Raw genomic sequence first — 22,270 nt, 5'->3', positions numbered from 1 at the left:
AGCGCCACACATTGCTGTGCTTGGTATTGCAACCCAGGCCCATTGCACCTAGACCCATGTAACCTATGAACAATGAAGTCCCTGGCCTAGGGAGAGGCCGCAGCAGTTGGACCTCCACCGATCTGATGACCTAAACTCAGGATCCTTTAAATCCTACATTTCTGTCTGCCCATAGCTACCACTAGAGGGAGCCTGCTACGGTCTTCCAACACACAAACTGTATAAATTGTTGTCCTCATGTCGCCAGTGTCATATGGGGAATGTGTCTTCTGAAAAATGACCTATTGTTTAAATTATTATTATTTTTTTTTTTTTGTAGTATTACTGTGGATTTTTTTTTTTTTTACTAAAATTTCCAAGTCACTATCTAAATTTAAAAAACTGTCGCACTAGCCGCTAGGCCTGACATATGTTAAGACTCTCATTTGAGCCTTAAACACAATGGACAGGAGGAAGTCTCATTGACTTCTATGGGAGAGTTTACTGGGCATGCCCTACTTTCACATTGGAACTGTCATGGTTCAGCAAAAACACTTCCGTTACTGATAATACAACCGTCTGCATCCGTTATGAACGGATCCGGTTGTATTATCTTTAACAGAGCCAAGACGGATCTGTCATGAACTCCATTTAAAGTCAATGGTGGATGGATCCGTTTTCTATTGTGTGAGAGAAAACGGACCCGGTATGAGAACGGAATGCATTTTGGAGCATTCCGTTCTGTTCATTGACAATGAATGGGGACAAAGGGGAAGCGTTTTTTTTTCCAGTATTGAGACCCTATGACGTATCTCAATACCGGAAAATATTAACGCTAGTGTGAAAGTAGCCTAAGCTGCGATATCCCCTATTGTGAATGGTGGATCCCCTGTTATCCATATAGAGGTGTTGCCTGTCATTGCGATCCTGCCTGTGGTGATGATGATGATAACTGGTGAAGACCCACCTGTACAGGACTGGAGCCCCCTCTGCTCATTTCTCGGCCTGACTGCCCCTCTCGAGAGATCGCTTCCCCTCCTCCGCTTCTTCCTGGTCTTGACAAGGTTGTGGGGTCTGCCGCCCCTCTATAATTGCAGCCTAATTACACGTAATGGTTAAGGAAACTTTTCAGCATCACTTGTATAAATGAAGCAGATGATTTTGAATGCGTTCGCCCTTTGCATGTAATGATTTTCTCCTCGGCCAGGCCTGCGCTGATTATCGGTGTAGCGTTTCCTATGTACGGGGTGAAGTCAGCGAGGAAATTTATTTATTAGATCCGCTGGCTTCCTTCGAGGGGTGTTGCCGATACATGAATGAAATGGATTGCACGTGATGCTCTGTGAGGCCCAGGCTTCATTTTCTACTTGGATAGACTCTCCGAGCAGCGTTTTATGGGTAAATAACGACCACTTATTATTCAGCTTCCAATAAATAAAACTCATTGCAGCAACAGAGGATTTCTAGCTGCGGATTTATAAGGGATAGTGGAAAAAAAGCAAAAAACAAGAATCTCAATTATGCTTTCGGTGCTTTTCGTGCGCCTCTGAGACCCCGGGATACATTGTGAGTGAAATCAATTATTGTGCCGTAATTACATTGTGTATTTACATTCTAGACACTGGTAAAGCACATATCATACCAGCGCAGCCCGCCTCTCACTATACAGATGGAGACAAACGACGCCTTGTAATACATTGTGTGGTCAAGGAGAGACCCCCACGGGGAAGAGGAGGACGGAGTGGGCGGCTTTCCAACACGTAGAGTATAGGTTTTCTAATCGCACGAGAATGTTTAGTGCCGCGGCTGTAGAGCTGCCCTTACACATTCATTTTGTTGGCAGGTCTCGTTTCCTTCAGGATCCGGTGGCGGTACAATTTATGGCCATCCTTATAGGACTTGTTGGATTTTATTTTTTACCTCCCCGCATTTGATCTTTATTTGTTCTCTTTCTGATTGTGTGTTGTGGCCATTCACCCCTCCGAAAGTGTGCTGTATTACAAGGGCTTTGTGGGCGACCCCAGTTTACCAGTGACTCCTGGGGGTAACGCTGTGGTGTTGGTACTATAATGTGCAGACTTATATCGCTGGTACTGCTTTCTTGACATTGGTATTTTGACTAGAAAATGGACGTTTACTAGACATACCCCCTAGACCCTGTGTACTCCCTGAGGAGCAAATCTGGAACGCCTGCTCTTCTGAAATATACTGGCTTAGGGTACCTTCACACTAGCGTTTTTCTTTTCCGGTATTGAGTTCCAGCACAGGAGCTCTATACCGGAAAAAAACTGATCAGTTTTTTCCTAATGCGTTCTGAATAGAGAACATTCCGTTCAGGATGCGTCAGTTCAGTCCCTCTTACGTTTTTTTGACGGAGAAAATACCGCAGCATGCTGCAATTCTCTCTACGGCCAAAAATACAGATCACTTGCCGGAATGCCGGATCCGGCATTCATTTACATTCAAGTGTATTAGTGTTCCGGCAAAACTGAACCGGCTTTCCCATCTGCACATGTGCAGACATTTAAAAATGGAAAAAAAATTAATGCCGGATCCGTTTTTCTGGTTGACACTGGAGAGACGGATCCGGTGTTTCAATGCATTTGTCAGATGGATCCGCTTCCGGATCCATCTGACAAATGCTATCAGTTTGCGTCCGTGATGGAACTGCCTGCCGGAATCCTCTGCCGCAAGTGTGAAACCGTGGAAATATTATAACTGAACATTTTGGTTGACACTTCCCTTTTTGCACTTTTTTTTTTTTTTTTTTACCATTGGCATTTTTATTTTCCTTGGACCTCAAATTCCAGTGCACCTTTGTCCCTAAAGTGCATGCAGTATAAACCATAATTTAGCATTAGACATCTCATGGCATTGCTCCAAGCCAGTGCTGCGAAACAGACTGGGGGTAAACATTTTTGGAATTAGGGGTCTGTGTTTTCTTCCGGTTATCGGAAACATAAAAGGCTTCAAGGACTTGGTTTTAACCCCCATCTTGTCTCTACAGAAGACCGGACTAGAACGCTGCACCTTGGCATCACAGCCATATTACCCATTTAGAAGCGGGCATGCCTTTATTTGATGTATACAGTAAAGACCGAGAGGCCGACAGGGCGGCTGAGTGCGTTCAGTGGACGTGACTGCTGATTTTATTTTTGCTCTGTCAGGGATGCTCAACCTGCAGCCCTTCAGCTATTTCAAAACTACCACGCCCAGCATGCCCTAATAGCTTTAGGCTGTCCAGGCACACTGGGAGTTGTAGTTTTGCAACAGCTGATGGGCCGCAGGTTGGGCATCCCTGCTCTACGTGAATAGCAGTGCACGAAGATCCTCAGCGCAGTTTGCCTAATCATGGGGGATGCAGCCTTTTAAGATTCCATGTCTTAAGACCATTAGGCCCCTTTCACACCTGCGAGATTTCCGTGCGGGTGCAATGCGTGAGGTGAACGCATTGCACCCGCACTGAATCCTGACCCATTCATTTCTATGGGGCTGTGCACACGAGCGGTGATTTTCACGCATCACTTGTGCGTTGCGTGAAAATCGCAGCATGTTCTATATTCTGCGTTTTTCACGCAACGCAGGCCCCATAGAAATGAATGGGTCTGCATGAAAATCGCAAGCAAGTGCGGATGCGGTGCGATTTTCACGCATGGTTGCTAGGAGATGTTAGTAAATTGATAAAAGTCCATTTACTGTATTATTTTCCCTTATAACATGGTCATAAAGGAAAATAATAGCATTCTTTAATACAGAATGTTTACTAAAATGTTGCTTGAGGGGTTAAAAAAAATAAAATAATAATTAACTCTCCTCATCCACTTGATCGCGCAGCCGGCATCGTCTTCTTTCTTCAGCTTTCAGGACCTGCAAAAGGACCTTTGACGTAATCTCGCTCACCACGTCGTGACGTCAGCGCAGGTCCTGCTGAATGAAGATAGAATCTTCTATCTTCATTCAGCAGGACCTGCGCTGACGTCACTGCGCTGGCAGGTCCTGAAAGATGAAGAAAGAAGACATGCCGGCTGCGCGATCAAGTGGATGAGGGGAGTTAATTATTATTTTTTTTTTTTAACCCCTGAAGCCACATTTTATTAAACGCTTTGCACCCGTGCGATAAAAACTGAACAATGCAATCGCAGTCCAAACTGATTGAAATTGGGTGCGCACTCGCGCGGGTTTCCCTGCAATGCACGCGCAACTTATCCGGAGCAAATCCGGGACGCCCGTGTGAAAGAGGCCTTAAACCAAATTTTAGGTCCATAAAGTCTGTGACACATTGCGGAATATATCTGCATGTGAATTGACCCGCAGTGCTGGTTTTTAAATTCGTAGCATTTCGATTTATGTTACAGGTTTGATGCAGAAACTCCCCCATTGACTTCACCGGGGAGGCTTTTCTTCTGCACCATAGCTGCATAAATATTTTTGATGCGAATCTGCACGTCCTAAATAAAAGTAAAAAAATCATTTTTATCTAAAGAAAACACACTATACCCCCTCCCCTGGTGCCTGCAATGACGTCTCTTCCCGTGCAGCGACCACATGGATTGAGACGTAATTGCAGGAGGACGGGTTATACAAGCCACACAAGTGCCCGGTAAGAGAGGGGAGGATTCTGTAGTTCTATTTTTGTCGCTCACCTGTTGAAATTTGCAAACAAATCTGCACCAAAATCCACATAATTTTGTGCAGATTTGCTGCAGCAGCAGAGTCTTACAGGATTCCGCAGCAGTTTCACTACGTGTACATGTAGCGTAATGGGTTAAGTCCATGCATGTGGCGGGGTGCGTCTATGGAGATCCTGGACACATGCCATGGAAATGTTGATTGTAGCACATGCCACCTGGGGAATTGGTTGGATGTGGTCTTGTGACCATAGGTTTGGCATCTACGCTATGTAGGAGCAGGTTGTCTGTAAGGAGTCTGCAGTTATTCCCAGGTAGCCGCCATTACTCCCACAGTCCGACTCGTGCCATGAACATATTAATCATGTTCTATGCCTGTGCGAGCTCAAGACGTTCCAGGCACCTAGTTATTCTTCATAAATCTGGACAAAGCAACTTCTCATATCCTGCAAGTCAGAAATTGGAACCTACGGTAATTTGCTTTCCTGCTAAAATGACAAGTTTCTGAAGATGGAAGAAAAAATACAAAGACTCCCATTCAAAAAAAAAAAAAAAGCATTCTCCTCGTGACATCATCCTGAATGTATATATACAAATGGCTGGTAATTGCTAGCAACTGTGCCCATTACCGAGAAAACGGCCCTCATTGTCCCGACTTCACATGTATGGAAAAAGTTATGATGTCACAGGCTCAAAGTCAACTACCGTTTCTGGGTCTGGATCACTTAGGAAATTGGAAAGGTTCGTTGGATCAATTCCCGAGGCATCTGCTGATGGAGAGAGTATTAATGGCTGTAAAGCTGCCACTTAAAGGGTTGTGCGTTTTCATCATCTATAGCTTGCCATAAGTTTGGGTGTGTACTTCAGGGCTTTAAGATGCACACAAGTTTCCGTGGAAGAAGAAAAACAAAACTGCTTGGTTTTATGCATTTCTGTGAGCTGTAATCTTCCTCTAGTGTGGGCAACACTTATTACTGTAGCCTTGCAGTTACGTTTGCCAACACCACAACAGAAACCATAGGGGGTAGCCGACCTAAAGAAAATGTAAGACTCACAGATGTACTTCTGTTTTATACATGGATCTAATGCATTGGTAGCATGATGCCCCTTCCTAAATCAGACATAGTCCAGAGTTCAGTGCTGGTGCCTCCTACGCATGGTCAAGACGACCCGAGACGCATGGTCGAGACGTGCTAATGCGCCTATGCATGGGCAGAAGGACCAGTGCTAATGCTCCTATGCATAGTCTAGAGGGACCTGGTGCTGATGTCTGTTTCAGAGGACCTGGTGTTGGGTGCCTCCTATGCACGATCTGAAGGATTCCTATGCATGGTCCAGAGGACACTGTGCTGGTAGTTCTGTGCATGGACCAGAAGGACCTGGTACAGATCCCTCCTATGCATGATCCCTCCAGTGCTGGTGCCTCCTATGCATGGTCCAGAGGAATGGTCCAGAAGCACCCCCTACTGGTCCCTCCTATGCATGATCTTGATTGGGATCTGGTGCTGGAGCTTATTTGTATGGTCCAGAGGGACCTGGTACAGATATCACCCATGCATGGTCCAGAGGAACCAAGTGCTGGTGCCTCCTGTGCATAATTTAGATGAACCAGTGCCTTTGATTTTAAAATGAATCCTAAAGATCCGGTGCTGGTGGCTCTACCCTTGGTGTTTTGTTGCAATTTTTATTTTTATTTTTTTCTTGCTATTTGACTAAGGTGTAATTGCTTCTGTTTTTTTTAACCAACACATTCATAAATGTCCATTTCTGACCAAATTTATGTTCTGTCCACAGGTCAAATTGACACATACATCCAAAATATTAAAGAATTCACCTCTCAGAACCTAGGAAAGCTGTTCATGGCCGAAGCTTTACAAGACCAGGTCAACTAGCCAAGCCACCAAGCAAAACAACATTGCCATGACTTAATAGCAGCAAAGTTTATCCATAAGATTCAATAAAGACGTCATTTACCAACTTGTTGGTCGTGTCTCGTAAAAATGTCATTCATTTTGATTTTGTTCTACCTCTGCAGACCCCATCCAAAAAGGTCATCTTTATAATTGTGCTATGTTCTGGCAATATGGCGCAGATAAGACAATTGTAAACTCAGCAACTTGTCAACGCTTGTCCACTTTTTTTTTATTTATTTTTTAATATATCCTAAATATGAGCAGTATATTAGAATTTCCTCTGTGGTGAGCCCCAAACCTTTTTGGCTGAGGATCTCACCATACATGGTCATCAGTTATATATCCAAATCATAGTAGGGGGGTACCTGCTTGGACCTCCCATCTGAGGCCAGTTTTACATGAGTGTGTTTTGTCCAGAAGATGCTTCCTAAGGGTCCATTCACACGTCCGCATCCGTTCCGCTATTTTGTGGAACGGGTGCGGACCCATTCATTTTCAATGGGGGCCGCAAAAGATGAGGACAGCACACAGTGTGCTGTCCGCATCCGCACTTCTTCTGTTCGTGGCCCCGCCAAAAAATAGACCATGTCCTATTCTTGTCCACAGACACGGACAAGAAAAGGATTTTCCATTATAGGGCCGGCCATGTGCGTTGTCCGCAAAATGCGGAACGCACACGGCCGGTGTCTGTGTTTTGTGGACAGCAAAACACTTGCGGACGTGTGAATGGACCCTAACAGCTTCATTTCCTGGATCTACTGTGTGTTGGCTGACCAGAACTCACGGCATCATAGTGATTTATGATGCTTTGAGTTCCCGCCAAACTGCCGGTCTAATGTACTGTGCAAATAGAATTATTTAAAGGGCTTCTTGAAACTGACCTGTTGCATGTCCGCTTGGCAGCTGATCATATGTGCCCTCATTGCTGAGAGAAATTATGTCTTAATATATGCAAATGAGCCTCTGCTTTCTCAGCTATTGCCACGCCCTCTGCACTTTGACAGGACCTGGTAGTGACACCGAGCCCTGTCAAAGAAGAGCGTGCATCAGTTGTCGAGAAAGAGGAGCCCCGTTGCTCCTAGAGGCTCATTTGCATATATTAAAACATAATTTTTCTGAGCAATGCGGACACATGAACCTGGGACCAACACAGAGGCCTTCAGGTGCCAGGCGCACATGTAATGGGTTAGCCAGTGTCATAGGTACAAAACTGCTGACAGATGCCCTTTGAGTACGAGACAGTAGACCTGCGGTCAGGCTGGAACTTGCAGCGTCAGGTCACTTTGACGCAGTTTAGTCACTTTAGAAGGGAATAGGTCTTCATTTGTCCAGTCATGACATTCAACGTTTCCTTATAAATTACAAACCTGGGGCATAAATCAGTTTTAGAGAATTTCAAGTTATGAGCATCTAGGGGGCTGCTTCCCTATTGACTTGCTTTTGTGAGTTTTTGGGAGTCTGTTGGCCATTTTAGCCACTGAAGTGAAAAATATCTGGCGTTGGTTGAAACCATGCTGCCCCATTTACAGCAAGGACCACTATTGGCAGTGCTGATTGACAGGTAGGGACCCCCCGCAGGCCATTCTATTTCACAAGGTGCAGCATCCTGAACCCTTTTTGAAGGCGCTATAGCTTAAGAGGACCTTTCACTAGAATAAAAAAATCTAAACTAAGCATGCAGACATGTAGAGCGGCGCCCAGGGATCTCCCTGCACTTACTGTTATCCCCGGGCGCCGCTCCGTTCTCCTGTTATAGCCTCCGGTATCTTCATATGTTAGGCTCCACCCAGGGGAAACTGCCGGCGTCTCCTTCTCCCAGGCTGTAGCGCTGGCCAATCGCAGCGCTCAGCTAATAGCCTGGGAGAAAAAAAGCCTCTCAGGCTATGAGCTGAGCGCTGTGATTGGCCAGCGCTACAGCCTGGGAGAAGGAGACGCCGGCAGGCTCAACTGGGTGGAGCCTAACTATGAAGATACCGGAGGCTATACCGGGCGAACGGAGCGGCGCCAGGGGATAACAGTAAGTGCAGGGGGATCCCTGGGCGCCGCTCTCCATGTCTGTATGCTTAGTTTAGATTTTCTATTCTAGTGAAAGGTCCTCTTTAAGCTAGATTAAAGGGGCTGCCCAGAGAATGGCTTCTTTCTTTCAAAAAATAGTGCCACACCTTGTACACAAGGTCGTGTGTTGTAGTTTTGGAGCTCAGCCCCATTCTCGAGTATGGATCCGAAATACCAGACCCAGCACATGGACAGGAGTGGCGCTGTTTCTGTTGGAAAGCGGCCATGTTTTTCTGGACAACCCATTTAACCCTTTTCAGGAATTTTCTTGACGATGACTATTTTATACCATTTCGAAGTCTCCCGTGATCATTGTTACAGCACATGGATAATAGTCAGGTCACGAGCAACTATAACCATCATCATGTTACCGCAGTAAATCCCAGCATCAGGTGCTAATGTGGATGCACGCGTGCCTATTACTCAGTGGCTCTGACAATCCTATTACTTTCCGTGCATATCTTCTGGAGGTATATCTGCTAAACTAAAGAAAAATTAATCTCTTGAGCAGAGCGCCTTCCCTCATAGAGCAGAGGGATTTGGAGAGCGGCTGTAATGCCTTGGAGGTCCCAGCAATAAAATCCTGTTACGGAATGCCTAATAATTTCCACAGTAACACAAACCAGGCACTGCTTTAATAATTAGAATTATTTCTGTGCCCTGGAAATTAGAAAGCTCTGTATTTTTTAATCTTTTATTTTTTTTATTTTTTATCATTTTTGGTGAAGAAAAAAATGTCTATCATTTCAGCTCCCGAAACTTTCTATAGTCGAAAAGCAGTGTCAGCAATGTATTCTGCCCGCCACTCCGCTATGAAAACCAGTTCTAATTTTTCTATATTTACGGCTGCGTGTGTTTTCATGTTTTGCTCCGAGGCTGCATAAAAAGCTACTCTATTTGCCATCTTAGTTTATCAAGACTTAGGCTGGTTTTCTTCTATAAAAAAGAAAAACCGCCATCAACAAATTGGTAGTGATGAGACAATTTATGCAAAAAAGCAAAACCAAAGTCGTGTGTGTGTGTAAACCCGAAGGCTGGTTTCACACAAGTGAGTTCAATGCGTTGAACTCGCAGCGTGTCTGCAAGAGCTCCCATCCTGACCTACGTGACACTGATGAGGGTCGCATAGTGCTATGTAATCCATAGAGTTCTGGAATGTATTGTATAACTGACATAATGCTGCCAGTCTTATCCAATACATAGCATCATAAATCAATATAATGCTATGCGATCCTATCAGGGCTACTTGGGTCAGGACAGGAGCTCTCGCAGACACACGCTGCGAGTTCAGCGCATTGAACTCACTCGTGTGAAACCAGCCTTAGTGTTTTTACACACATGAATTTGGTTCTGGTGGGATTTTTGGGCGTTATTTGCATAAATTGTAGCTCGCCACTAGCATTTTGTTCATGGTGTTTTTCCCCTATAGAAGTGTTGGCAAGACATCTGAAAAGAATAGCTTTTGAAATAAATCAAGAAAGTCACTTAATGAACAAACACACCAGGAGCAAAAAAAATGCTTGTGCCCTGTGTTTTGTATCTCCCATAGACCTTTAGCTAACATCTAGAGCAGGTATTTTGCAGCAAAATACCCCACTAAAAGTGTTAAAAAAAAAAAAAAAAAAAATGCTACTAAAAACCTGCATGTGAAAAACCCTTAAAAACCCTGCAGTGTTGTAAAGTACCAGCAAAGTGAATGAGAATTTCCAAATTATCACCCACATGCTGCATAAAAACTGCAGCAGAAAAGCTGCGGTATTGCGGCTTTAACCACCTCAGCCCCCAGTGCTTAAACACCCTGAAAGACCAGGCCACTTTTTACACTTCTGACCTACACTACTTTCACCATTTATTGCTCGGTCATGCAACTTACCACCCAAATGAATTTTACCTCCTTTTCTTCTCACTAATAGAGCTTTCATTTGGTGGTATTTCATTGCTGCTGACATTTTTACTTTTTTTGTTATTAATCGAAATTTAACGATTTTTTTGCAAAAAAATGACATTTTTCACTTTCAGTTGTAAAATTTTGCAAAAAAAATGACATCCATATATAAATTTTGCTCTAAATTTATTGTTCTACATGTCTTTGATAAAAAAAAAATGTTTGGGTAAAAAAAAAATGGTTTGGGTAAAAGTTATAGCGTTTACAAACTATGGTACAAAAATGTGAATTTCCGCTTTTTGAAGCAGCTCTGACTTTCTGAGCACCTGTCATGTTTCCTGAGGTTCTACAATGCCCAGACAGTACAAACACCCCACAAATGACCCCATTTCGGAAAGTACACACCCTAAGGTATTCGCTGATGGGCATAGTGAGTTCATAGAACTTTTTATTTTTTGTCACAAGTTAGCGGAAAATGATGATTTTTTTTTTTTTTTTTTTTTTTTCTTACAAAGTCTCATATTCCACTAACTTGTGACAAAAAATAAAAACTTCTATGAACTCACTATGCCCATCACGAAATACCTTGGGGTCTCTTCTTTCCAAAATGGGGTCACTTGTGGGGTAGTTATACTGCCCTGGCATTCTAGGGGCCCAAATGTGTGGTAAGGAGTTTGAAATCAAATTCTGTAAAAACTGACCAGTGAAATCCGAAAGGTGCTCTTTGGAATGTGGGCCCCTTTGCCCACCCAGGCTGCAAAAAAGTGTCACACATCTGGTATCTCCGTATTCAGTAGAAGTTGGGGAATGTGTTTTGGGGTGTCATTTTACATATACCCATGCTGGGTGAGATAAATATCTTGGTCAAATGCCAACTTTGTATAAAAAAATGGGAAAAGTTGTCTTTTGCCAAGATATTTCTCTCACCCAGCATGGGTATATGTAAAATGACACCCCAAAACACATTCCCCACCTTCTCCTGAGTACGGAGATACCAGATGTGTGACACTTTTTTGCAGCCTAGGTGGGCAAAGGGGCCCATATTCCAAAGAGCACCTTTCGGATTTCACTCGTCATTTTTTACAGAATTTGATTTCAAACTCCTTACCACACATTTGGGCCCCTAAAATACCAGGGCATTATACCTACCCCACAAGTGACCCCATTTTGGAAAGAATAGACCCCAAGGTATTCGCTGATGGGCATAGTGAGTTCATGGAAGTTTTTATTTTTTGTCACAAGTTAGTGGAATATGAGACTTTGTATGAAAAAAAAAAATATATAAAAAAAATCATCATTTTCCACTAACTTGTGACAAAAAATAAAAAATTCTAGGAACTCGCCATGCCCCTCACGGAATACCTTGGGGTGTCTTCTTTCCAAAATGGGGTCACTTGTGGGGTAGTTATACTGCCCTGGCATTTTCCAGGGGCCCTAATGTGTGGTAAGTAGGTAAATGACCAGTGAAATCCTAAAGGTGCTCTTTGGAATATGGGCCCCTTTGCCCACCTAGGCTGCAAAAAAGTGTCACACATCTGGTATCTCCGTACTCGGGAGAAGTTGGGGAATGTGTTTTGGGGTGTCTTTTTACATATACCCATGCTGGGTGAGAGAAATATCTTGGCAAAAGACAACTTTTCCCATTTTTTTATACAAAGTTGGCATTTGACCAAGATATTTATCTCACCCAGCATGGGTATATGTAAAATGACACCCCAAAACACATTCCCCAACTTCTCCTGAGTACGGCGATACCAGATGTGTGACACTTTTTTGCAGCCTAGATGCGCAAAGGGGCCCAAATTCCTTTTAGGAGGGCATTTTTAGACATTTGGATACCAGACTTCTTCTCACGCTTTGGGGCCCCTAGAATGCCAGGGCAGTATAAATACCCCACATGTGACCCCATTTTGGAAAGAAGACACCCCAAGGTATTCAATGAGGGGCATGGCGAGTTCATCGAAATTTTTTTTTTTTGGCACAAGTTAGCGGAAATTGATATTTTTTATTTTTTTCTCACAAAGTCTCCCGTTCCGCTAACTTGGGACAAAAATTTCAATCTTTCATGGACTCAATATGCCCCTCACGGAATACCTGGGGGTGTCTTCTTTCCGAAATGGGGTCACATGTGGGGTATTTATACTGCCCTGGCATTCTAGGGGCCCTAAAGCGTGAGAAGAAGTCTGGAATATAAATGTCTAAAAAATTTTACGCATTTGGATTCCGTGAGGGGTATGGTGAGTTCATGTGAGATTTAATTTTTTGTCACAAGTTAGTGGAATATGAGACTTTGTAAGAAAAAAAAATAATAATTCCGCTAACTTGGGCCAAAAAAATGTCTGAATGGAGCCTTACAGAGGGTGATCAATGACAGGGGGGTGATCAATGACAGGGGGGTGATCAATGACAGGGGGGTGATCAGGGAGTCTATATGGGGTGATAACCACAGTCATTTATCACGCCCGTGTAAGGCTTCATTCAGACGTCCGGATGCGTTTTGCGGATCCGATCCATCTATCAGTGGATCCGTAAAAATCATGCGGACGTCTGAATGGAGCTTTACAGGGGGGTGATCAATGACAGGGGGGTAATCAATGACAGGGGGGTGATCAGGGAGTCTATATGGGGTGATCACCACAGTCATTGATCATGCCCCTGTAAGGCTTCATTCAGACGTCCGGATGCGTTTTGCGGATCCGATCCATCTATCAGTGGATCCGTAAAAATCATGCGGACGTCTGAATGGAGCTTTACAGGGGGGTAATCAATGACAGGGGGGTGATCAGGGAGTCTATATGGGGTGATAACCACAGTCATTGATCATGCCCCTGTAAGGCTTCATTCAGACGTCCGGATGCGTTTTGCGGATCCGATCCATCTATCAGTGGATCCGTAAAAATCATGCGGACGTCTGAATGGAGCTTTACAGGGGGGTGATCAATGACAGGGGGGTAATCAATGACAGGGGGGTGATCAGGGAGTCTATATGGGGTGATCACCACAGTCATTGATCATGCCCCTGTAAGGCTTCATTCAGACGTCCGGATGCGTTTTGCGGATCCGATCCATCTATCAGTGGATCCGTAAAAATCATGCGGACGTCTGAATGGAGCTTTACAGGGGGGTAATCAATGACAGGGGGGTAATCAATGACAGGGGGGTGATCAGGGAGTCTATATGGGGTGATAACCACAGTCATTGATCATGCCCCTGTAAGGCTTCATTCAGACGTCCGGATGCGTTTTGCGGATCCGATCCATCTATCAGTGGATCCGTAAAAATCATGCGGACATCTGAATGGAGCTTTACAGGGGGGTGATCAGGGAGTCTATATGGGGTGATCACCACAGTCATTGATCATGCCCCTGTAAGGCTTCATTCAGACGTCCGGATGCGTTTTGCGGATCCGATCCATCTATCAGTGGATCCGTAAAAATCATGCGGACGTCTGAATGGAGCTTTACAGGGGGGTAATCAATGACAGGGGGGTGATCAATGACAGGGGGGTGATCAGGGAGTCTATATGGGGTGATAACCACAGTCATTGATCATGCCCCTGTAAGGCTTCATTCAGACGTCCGGATGCGTTTTGCGGATCCGATCCATCTATCAGTGGATCCGTAAAAATCATGCGGACATCTGAATGGAGCTTTACAGGGGGTTGATCAATGACAGGGGGGTAATCAATGACAGGGGGGTGATCAGGGAGTCTATATGGGGTGATCAGGGGTGATTAGGGGTGATCAGGGGCTAATAAGGGGTTAATAAGTGACGGGGGGGGGGGTGTAGTGTAGTGTAGTGGTGCTTGGTGGGACTTTACTGAGCTACCTGTGTCCTCTGGTGGTCGATCCAAACAAATGGGACCACCAGAGGACCAGGTAGCAGGTATATTAGACGCTGTTATCAAAACAGCGTCTAATATACCTGTTAGGGGTTAAAAAAAACACATCTCCAGCCTGCCAGCGAACGATCGCCGCTGGCAGGCTGGAGATCAACTCTCTTACCTTCCGTTCCTGTGAGCGCGCGCGCCTGTGTGCGCGCGTTCACAGGAAATCTCGCGTCTCGCGAGAGGACGCGCCGGCGCGTCCAGGAGGAATGAATCAACCACCTCCAGGACGCGTCTGTGCGTACAGCGGTCCGGAGGTGGTTAAAATCTGCAGCTTGTCAATTTACACGGCAGATTTCACCCTTCTCATTAAAGAGAGTGACCTCTGCTGGCTTTTCCACAGGAAAAAAAAATCCCTGTAGTACATGTTTTTTTATTTTATTTTTATTTTTCTCGCTCGTATCATTGGGGGACACAGGACCGTGGGTATAGCTGCTGCTGCCACTAGGAGGTGACACTAGGCTGAAAAGTGTTAGCTATATATGACGATCTGTGAGGCCAAGTGAGCAGGCTTGACCAATTACTCCCAAAAATTAAATGGCAAAATGTACTGATCCCCTAGGGGACAAAGGGGTAAAACTTAGCATTTAATATAAATATTTCTAAAATAGATGAGCGCTAACAGGAAGAGCCTCTAGAACAAACAAACATAAGACATCCCAATAGGGCCTAAACAAGACATACGCAGTAGGGATCGACCGATAATCGGTTTTACCGATATCGGCCGATATTCAGGGTTTTGACAGTTATCGGTATCGGCATCTATTTTGCCGATATTCCGATAACGTATGGGGAACACAGATCGCGCTGCTCTCAGCAGCACAGGGGAGAAGGAAGCAGTGTCTCCCTCCCCCTGTGATGATGCTGCCGCCAATGAGAGTAGAGAAGACAAGAGGAGGGGGGGGGGGGGGCTGTGGCCACTGCGCAACCAATGATGTTAACTTACTCATTCATTCAAATTGAACAGGAGGCGGGAGCTGGCTGCAGAATCACAGCCGTCTCCCGACCTCTGTGAGCGGTAGCTGCAATCCACGGTAGTTAACCCCTCAGGTGCCGCGGATCGCAGCTACCGCTCATAGAGGTCAGGAGCCGGCTATGTGATTCTGCAGCCAGCTCCCGCCTCCTGTATATGAATAAATGAGAGATTTATGTTCATTGGTGGCGCAGTGTGCCCCCCCAAACCCCCCAGTATTAATCATCGATCCCTAATACGCAGTATGGTAACAAAAAAGATATAGCAAAACAGGAACGTTCTCACCCATGTATGCTGTAAACCTGGGTGGTGGAGTCTCTTTCGTGTTGCAAATATCAGGCGGTAAACATTGTTGATGTGTCACCATACCGAATCAGTGCCAACGTATAAACCACAGCATAGACAGGAATCGGGAGCAGCAGGCCCTAGAACACCCTACTGGAGGGGCAGGGGCTATAACGCCCTACCTGTCTATACAAAGTACTTGCCCCGCAAGGAGCTTCCCCGTCCGGATACCTATCCCTGTGTGTGGCGGAATCCCTAGTACACCCTATTCGGGTAACTCTCTAAGAGAACGTTCCTGTTTTGCTATATCTCTTTTTTGTTACCATACTGCGTATGTCTTGTTTAGGCCCTATTGGGATGTCTTATGTTTGTTTGTTCTAGAGGCTCTTCCTGTTAGCGCTCATCTATTTTAGAAATATTTATATTAAATGCTAAGTTTTACTCCTTTGTCCCCTAGGGGATCAGTACATTTTGAAAAGTGTTAGCTCCTCCTCTGCCGGCTATACACGCTCCTGCCAGGAGAGAGCATATTCGTTTTTTTAGCTTAGTGTCATAGGAGGTAGACCTCGCGCCAGCCAAAGGGTCACCTGGATCCGGTGAGACACCCCCCCCCCTACCACCATTTCAGGCTCCTGCCACTTCGGGTGTCAGCTGCTGAGGAGGTGACCCTGCTGGTCCTCTGAGGGGGCGGTGTGAAGAGGATGAAGATGGGGTGAGTATTCTCCTGCAATTCCCCACTTTTATAGTTCACCCAGTTACCTCCCGGCCACTCTTTAGGCCCCGGCTTAATTTCGGGCCTACCCGATTTCGAGTTCCAGCCTGCTTTGGATTCTTTCTCTCGCACACCGCTCCGGGTCCCTTTGTTCTCCGGCCGACCGGAAGTGCCTCCCGGTCGGCCGCGTGCCGCAAATTTAGGCCCCGGCTTCAGAGGGGTGCAGGCCGCAACTCATTGCCTCCCACTGTGACACGAGGGGGCAGGGCTAGGCTTCCCAACACGGCTCAGAAGACTCAGCAGGAGCGCAGCTCTGTGTGGACTCAGCTTCACCCTGCAGCACGATTCTTCAGGGACCACAGGGCCTGGGATCCCCTGCATGCTGGTAGGACGGTTACCTCCCTCTCCATCCTTGAGACTAGTAGTGGGCAGCCATGTCCGAACCCACAAGTGACCCCCACATGCCAAAAGCAGCCACTTATTATGCATGTGTTAAATGCTAAATTAAGTTCCCTCGCGGCCAGCTGGACTCTGTATGCTCCGCATGCTGTGCGCCCACTCAGGTTCTGCCCCCCCCCCCCAGCCTATGCAGCCTAATGACCGCGTGGAACCGGATTGGGCCCGTGCCTTATCTCGGGCAATCGAGGACCTCTCTAAAATATCCCAATCCACCCTCTCTCTCATGGGTCGTTTGGTTGATAAATCTCCACCTGCGCAGTCTGTGCCCTCCTCAGGAAAGTGCCTTAGGGGCAGACCTTCACACAAACGGCCCAGAGCAGGACATCATTCCTCCTCTGACACCTCAGCATCTCCTCCCCCCTTCCCCCCCCATGGGTCACGCTCGGACGCATCCTTCCTTCCAGGGGAAGTTCTGTCCGATGGGGAGATTGGTGACTCAGATTCGGATATGGATCCGGAACAATCTTCCAAGGTTGCTTCCATGGTGGACAGCTTAGTTTCTGCTGTCCGTGACACCTTCCAGGTGCAGGATGAGTCCCCCTCCACGAGTCACCAGGGAGTGTCTTTTCTCCGTTCCAGGCAAACTCCTAAAGCCTTCCCCTTGCATGACGACTTTTCGGTTGTCATTGCCAAGGCGTGGGACTATCCAGATCATCGCTTTACCACATAAATGCGGCTTGATCTGCTTTATATATTTCCGGCAGATTGGGGGGCTAAATGGACCCTCCGGTAGCGCGCCTCGCCAAACACACCGCCATTCCGTTGGCCAGATGGCTCAGCCCTTCAGGATCCCGTGGATCGCTGTATGGAGTCTTGGGCGAAGTCATTTTCGCGGCAAGTGGCACAGCGCTTTGGCCCATTTTTGTCTCCGCTTGGGTGGCTAAGGCGGTCTCGGCGTGGGCATTCCAGTTAAACCAAGATTTAGCGGCGGACCTCCAGCTAACTGACCTCCAGTCCTTAGCTCTGCAGATCTCACAGGCAGGGAAATACCTCTGTGAGGCTTCCTTGGACGCGGGTGCACTTGTTGCCCGCTCATCGGCTCTTGTTGTAACCTTAAGGCGTGAACTCTGGCTTAAGGTTTGGGCACGCAGGACCAGCAGAAGAAGCCATTCTTCAGGCCTCAACCAGCCTGGCACCCGCGGGCACAGCCCTTGACCGGCAAGCAGTCCTCCGCATGAAGATGCGCCCCCACCCTCTTGGGTGGGGGGTCGCCTACTCCTTTTTCAGGAAGTGGGGCGGGCCCACATCTCAGACGTGTGGGCACTCGAAATCGTAACCTCGGGTTACAAGATCGAGTTTGCGTCCCCTCCTCCACAACGTTTCTTTCTCTCCAAACCACCCAGGGATCCAGGTCGGGCTGTCGCTTTTTTCCAGCCAATTCAATCTCATCTCGCGTGGGGGGTGATCTCCCGGTTCCTTTGACGGAACAATTCACGGGTTTTTATTCAAACCTGTTTGTCATCCCCAAGAAAGAAGGATCAGTTCGCCCGGTGCTGGACGTCAAGTTGCTGAACCGGTCCTCCGGGTTCAACACATTAGAATGGAATCCCTTCGCTCTGTGATTGCTTCACTGGACCGAGGCGAATTCCTTTGATCAGAACGAGGACAGTCTGCATATCACTCTGGATGCCCTTGTGCGGTACGGCTTGCTGGTGAACTTCCAGAAGTCTTCCCTACGCCCCACCAGACAAATCACTTTTCTAGGCATGATCCTCGACACGGCCGCGGTGTTGGTGCGCCTCCCTCTAGACAAGCGACTAGCCCTTCGTCGGTCAGTCCGTCTTCTCCTCCGGCACAGGTACTCTTCAATTCGTTTTTGCATGAAGGTCTTGGGTGCAATGGTTGCTTCCTTCAAGGCGGTTCCTTTTGCACAATTTCATACTCGTTCACTTCAGTAGACAATTTTGTCGTCGTCGGACTAGTCACTGGATTTCCTGGACCGTCACATCGCCCTGCCCCCAGGAGTGCGTTCGGCACTCAGGTGGGGGATTTCGACCCCAACCTTGGAGTCTGGGAAATCCTTTCTCCCGGTCTCATTGACTGTCATCACCACCGACGCCAGTCTTTAGGCAGACCAAGGCATATGGTCTCAGTCGGAGTCCAAACTGCCCATCAACATTCTGGAACTCCGGGCCATTCATCTATCCCTTCTACATTGGGCCCCTCTCCTGAAGGGCCGGCCGATCCGGGTACAGTCAGACAACGCCACGGCAGTGGCTTATGTCAATCACCAAGGAGGAACCCGCAGTCAAGCGGTGATGGCGGAGTCGACCAAAATGCTGTGATGGGCAGAGACCCATGTTTCAGCTCTTTCAGCGGTCTACATTCCGGGAGTGGAGAATTGGACGGTAGATTTCCTCAGTTGAACGAGGTGTTCCAAGCAATCTGTCTCCGGTGGAGTCAACCGGAGTTGGATCTGATGGCGTCCCGGCTCAACCACAAACTCCCCGTCTTCTTCTCTCTAACAAGAGATCCCAGGGCATGCACTGTAGACGAGCTGGTGGCACCATGGGACGGGTTCTCCCTGGTGTACATGTTCCTGCCTCTTCCTCTCCTGCCTCGAGTCTTACGCAGAATCAGGATGGAGGGCATCCAGACGATCCTCATCGCTCCGGATTGGCCCCCGTCTCGCGTAGTACACAGACATCATCAGTCTTCTAGGAGACACACCGTGGCCCCTTCCGCTCAGACCCGATCTTCTCTCACAGGGCCCTGTCTTCCACCAGCGTTTAGAGTCGCTTCATTTGACCGTGTGGCTGTTGAAACCGCCATTCTGAAGCAGTGAGGTTTCCCGGACAGGGTCATCCACACCATGATTAAAGCCAGGAAACCAGTGTCGTCCAGGATTTATTACAGATATTGGAGGTCCTTTTTGCGTTTGTGCGGAACGTAACCTCCCCCCACTACGCTTTTCCCTTCCCACCATCCTTTTATTTATGCAATCTGGTCTGGATTTGGGTTTTGCCCTTAGTTCCTTGAAGGGGCAGGTGTCGGCGCTGTCAATTTTTTTCCGCCGTCCTCTGGCACTACAGGCTCCGGTTAAGACCTTCCTACAAGGGGTGGCCCACACCGTCCCTCCTTATCGTCCCCCCTTGCCTTCTTGCAACTTGAACCTGGTTCTGGGTTCCCTCCAATCGGCTCCATTTGAGCATATAAACACAGTTCCCCTCCGTATTCTCTCCTGGAAGGTTGCATTCCTGGTGGCTATCACTTCCATCAGGCGCGTCTCGAAGTTGGCAGTGCTTTCCTGTAAGGGACCCATCCTTATTCTGCACCAAGATAAGGCGGTGCTCCAACCTATAGCTTCTTTTCAGCTGAAGGTAGCCTCTGCCTTCCATGTCAACAAAGACATTGCTCTTCCTTTGTCCTGCCCCTCTCCTTCGCATCCTAGGGAGCGGGCTCTCAGGATTTACTTATCCGTCTCGAGCACTTTCCGCCATACGGACTCTCTGTTCGTTATTCCGGAAGGTCCTTGCAAAGGTTTGGCGGCCTCCAAGGTCACAATTGCCAGGTTGATTCGTTTGCCAACTACTGAGTCATACTGCTCCCGGGGCAAGGCGCCGCCCCTCGGTATCACAGCACACTCGACCAGGGCGATGGGCGCGTCTTGGGCTCACTTCCACCAGGCTTCAGCTTCACAGCTGTGCAAGGCAGCAACTCGGTCGTCCTTGCACACGTTCACCAAGTTTTACCAGGTGCATACTTTTGCATCAGCGGACGCTGCGCTGGGCCGCAAGGTCTTGCAGGCAGCAGTGTCTTGAGCTTCTGCGAGGCAGTTTTCCATGGGAATGTGTTCTTCCCGCCCCGTGGACTGCTTTGTAATGTCCCACGGTCCTGTATTCCCCAATGATACAAGCGAGAAAATGAGATTTGTGTGGACTTATTTCATGTATGTTTTTTTTCTCCTACTCCTACTGTTTGGGCACAAACTGATATGCTCTCTCCTGGCTGGAGGGGGTATAGCCGGCAAAGGAGGAGCTAAAACTTTTCAGCCTAGTGTCGCCTCCTAGTGCCAGCAGCAGCTATACCAACTGTCCTGTGTCCCCCAATGAACTAAGCGAGAAAGAGATTTTACAGGCAAGTCCGCAAAAATCTCGTTTTTTAAACTAAAGGTGGCGCAGATCCCCGATGAATGTGTAAAATGATTCTTCATTGGGTGAAATGATCAGTGATGCAGACACCTCACTCATAGTTTCACCTCACTCAGATTGTGCTGTATAACCAGCGATTGTCTGAACAGAAGCAATATTTTTGTATGAGGATTTGTATGGCAGTTGCCATCTCTCGTCCTCATACAGTGGAGGTGATCACCGCATATACAGTCAGGTCCATAAATATTAGGACATCGACACAATTCTAGCATTTTTGGCTCTATACACCACCACAATGGATTTAAAATAAAATGAACAAGATGTGCTTTAATTGCAGACTGTCAGCTTTAATTTGAGGGTATTTACATCCAAATCAGGTGAACGGTGCAGGAATTAAACAGTTTGCATATGTGCCTTCCACTTGTCAAAGGAACAAAAGTAATGGGACAATTGGCTTCTCAGCTGTTCCATGGCCAGGTGTGTGTTATTCCCTCATTATCCCAATTACGATGAGCAGATAAAAGATCCAGAGTTCATTTCAAGTGTGCTATTTGCATTTGGAATCTGTTGCTGTCAACTCTCAAGATGAGATCTAAAGAGCTGTCACTATCAGTGAAGCAAGCCATCATTAGGCTGAAAAAAAACAAAACAAAAACCCATCAGAGAGATAGAAAAAACATTAGGCGTGGCCAAAACAACTGTTTGGAACATTTTTTAAAAAGAAGGAACGCACCGGTGAGCTCAGCAACACCAAAAGACCCGGAAGACCACGGAAAACAACTGTGGTGGATGACCGAAGAATTCTTTCCCTGGTGAAGAAAATACCCTTCACAACAGTTGGCCAGATCAAGAACACACTCCAGGAGGTAGGTGTATGTGTGTCAGTCAACAATCAAGAGAAGACTTCACCTGAGTGAATACAGAGGGTTCACCACAAGATGTAAACCATTGGTGAGCCTCAAAAACAGGAAGGCTTAGATTAGAGTTTGCCAAATGACATCTAAAAAAGCTTTCACAGTTCTGGAACAATATCCTATGGACAGATGAGACCAAGATCAACTTGTACCAGAGTGATGGGAAGAGAAGAGTATGGAGAAGGAAAGGAACTGCTCATGATCCTAAGCATACCACCTAATCAGTGAAGCATGGTGGTGGTAGTGTCATGGCGTAGGCATGTATGGCTGCCAATGGAACTGGTTCTCTTGTATTTATTGATGATGTGACTGCTGACAAAAGCAGCAGGATGAATCCTGAAGTGTTTTGGGCAATATTATCCGCTCATATTCAGCCAAATGCTTCAGGACTCATTGGACGGCGCTTTACAGTGCAGATGGACAATGACCCAAAGCATACTGCAAAAGCAACCAAAGAGTTTTTCAAGGGAAAGAAGTGGAATGTTATGCA

The 22,270-nt window shown here is 46.8% G+C and overlaps 1 protein-coding gene across 1 annotated transcript in view; it reads left to right on the top strand.

Annotated features, from left to right (window-relative positions):
* Positions 1-6,587, top strand: part of EIF3H (eukaryotic translation initiation factor 3 subunit H) — a 126,871-nt gene extending 120,284 nt beyond the window's left edge. The window contains exon 8 of the mRNA XM_040432287.1: positions 6,402-6,587. Within this exon, the coding sequence (XP_040288221.1) occupies positions 6,402-6,499 (98 nt within the window). The 3' untranslated portion in view covers positions 6,500-6,587. The remainder of the gene's footprint in view (positions 1-6,401) is intronic.
* Positions 6,588-22,270: the final 15,683 nt, after the last annotated feature.

The sequence above is a fragment of the Bufo bufo genome, chromosome 5 (assembly GCF_905171765.1).
Source record: "Bufo bufo chromosome 5, aBufBuf1.1, whole genome shotgun sequence".
Taxonomy (NCBI): Eukaryota; Metazoa; Chordata; class Amphibia; order Anura; family Bufonidae; genus Bufo; species Bufo bufo.
Note: the sequence above shows the minus strand (reverse complement) of the source record. Positions and strands in the feature narration are given on the sequence as shown.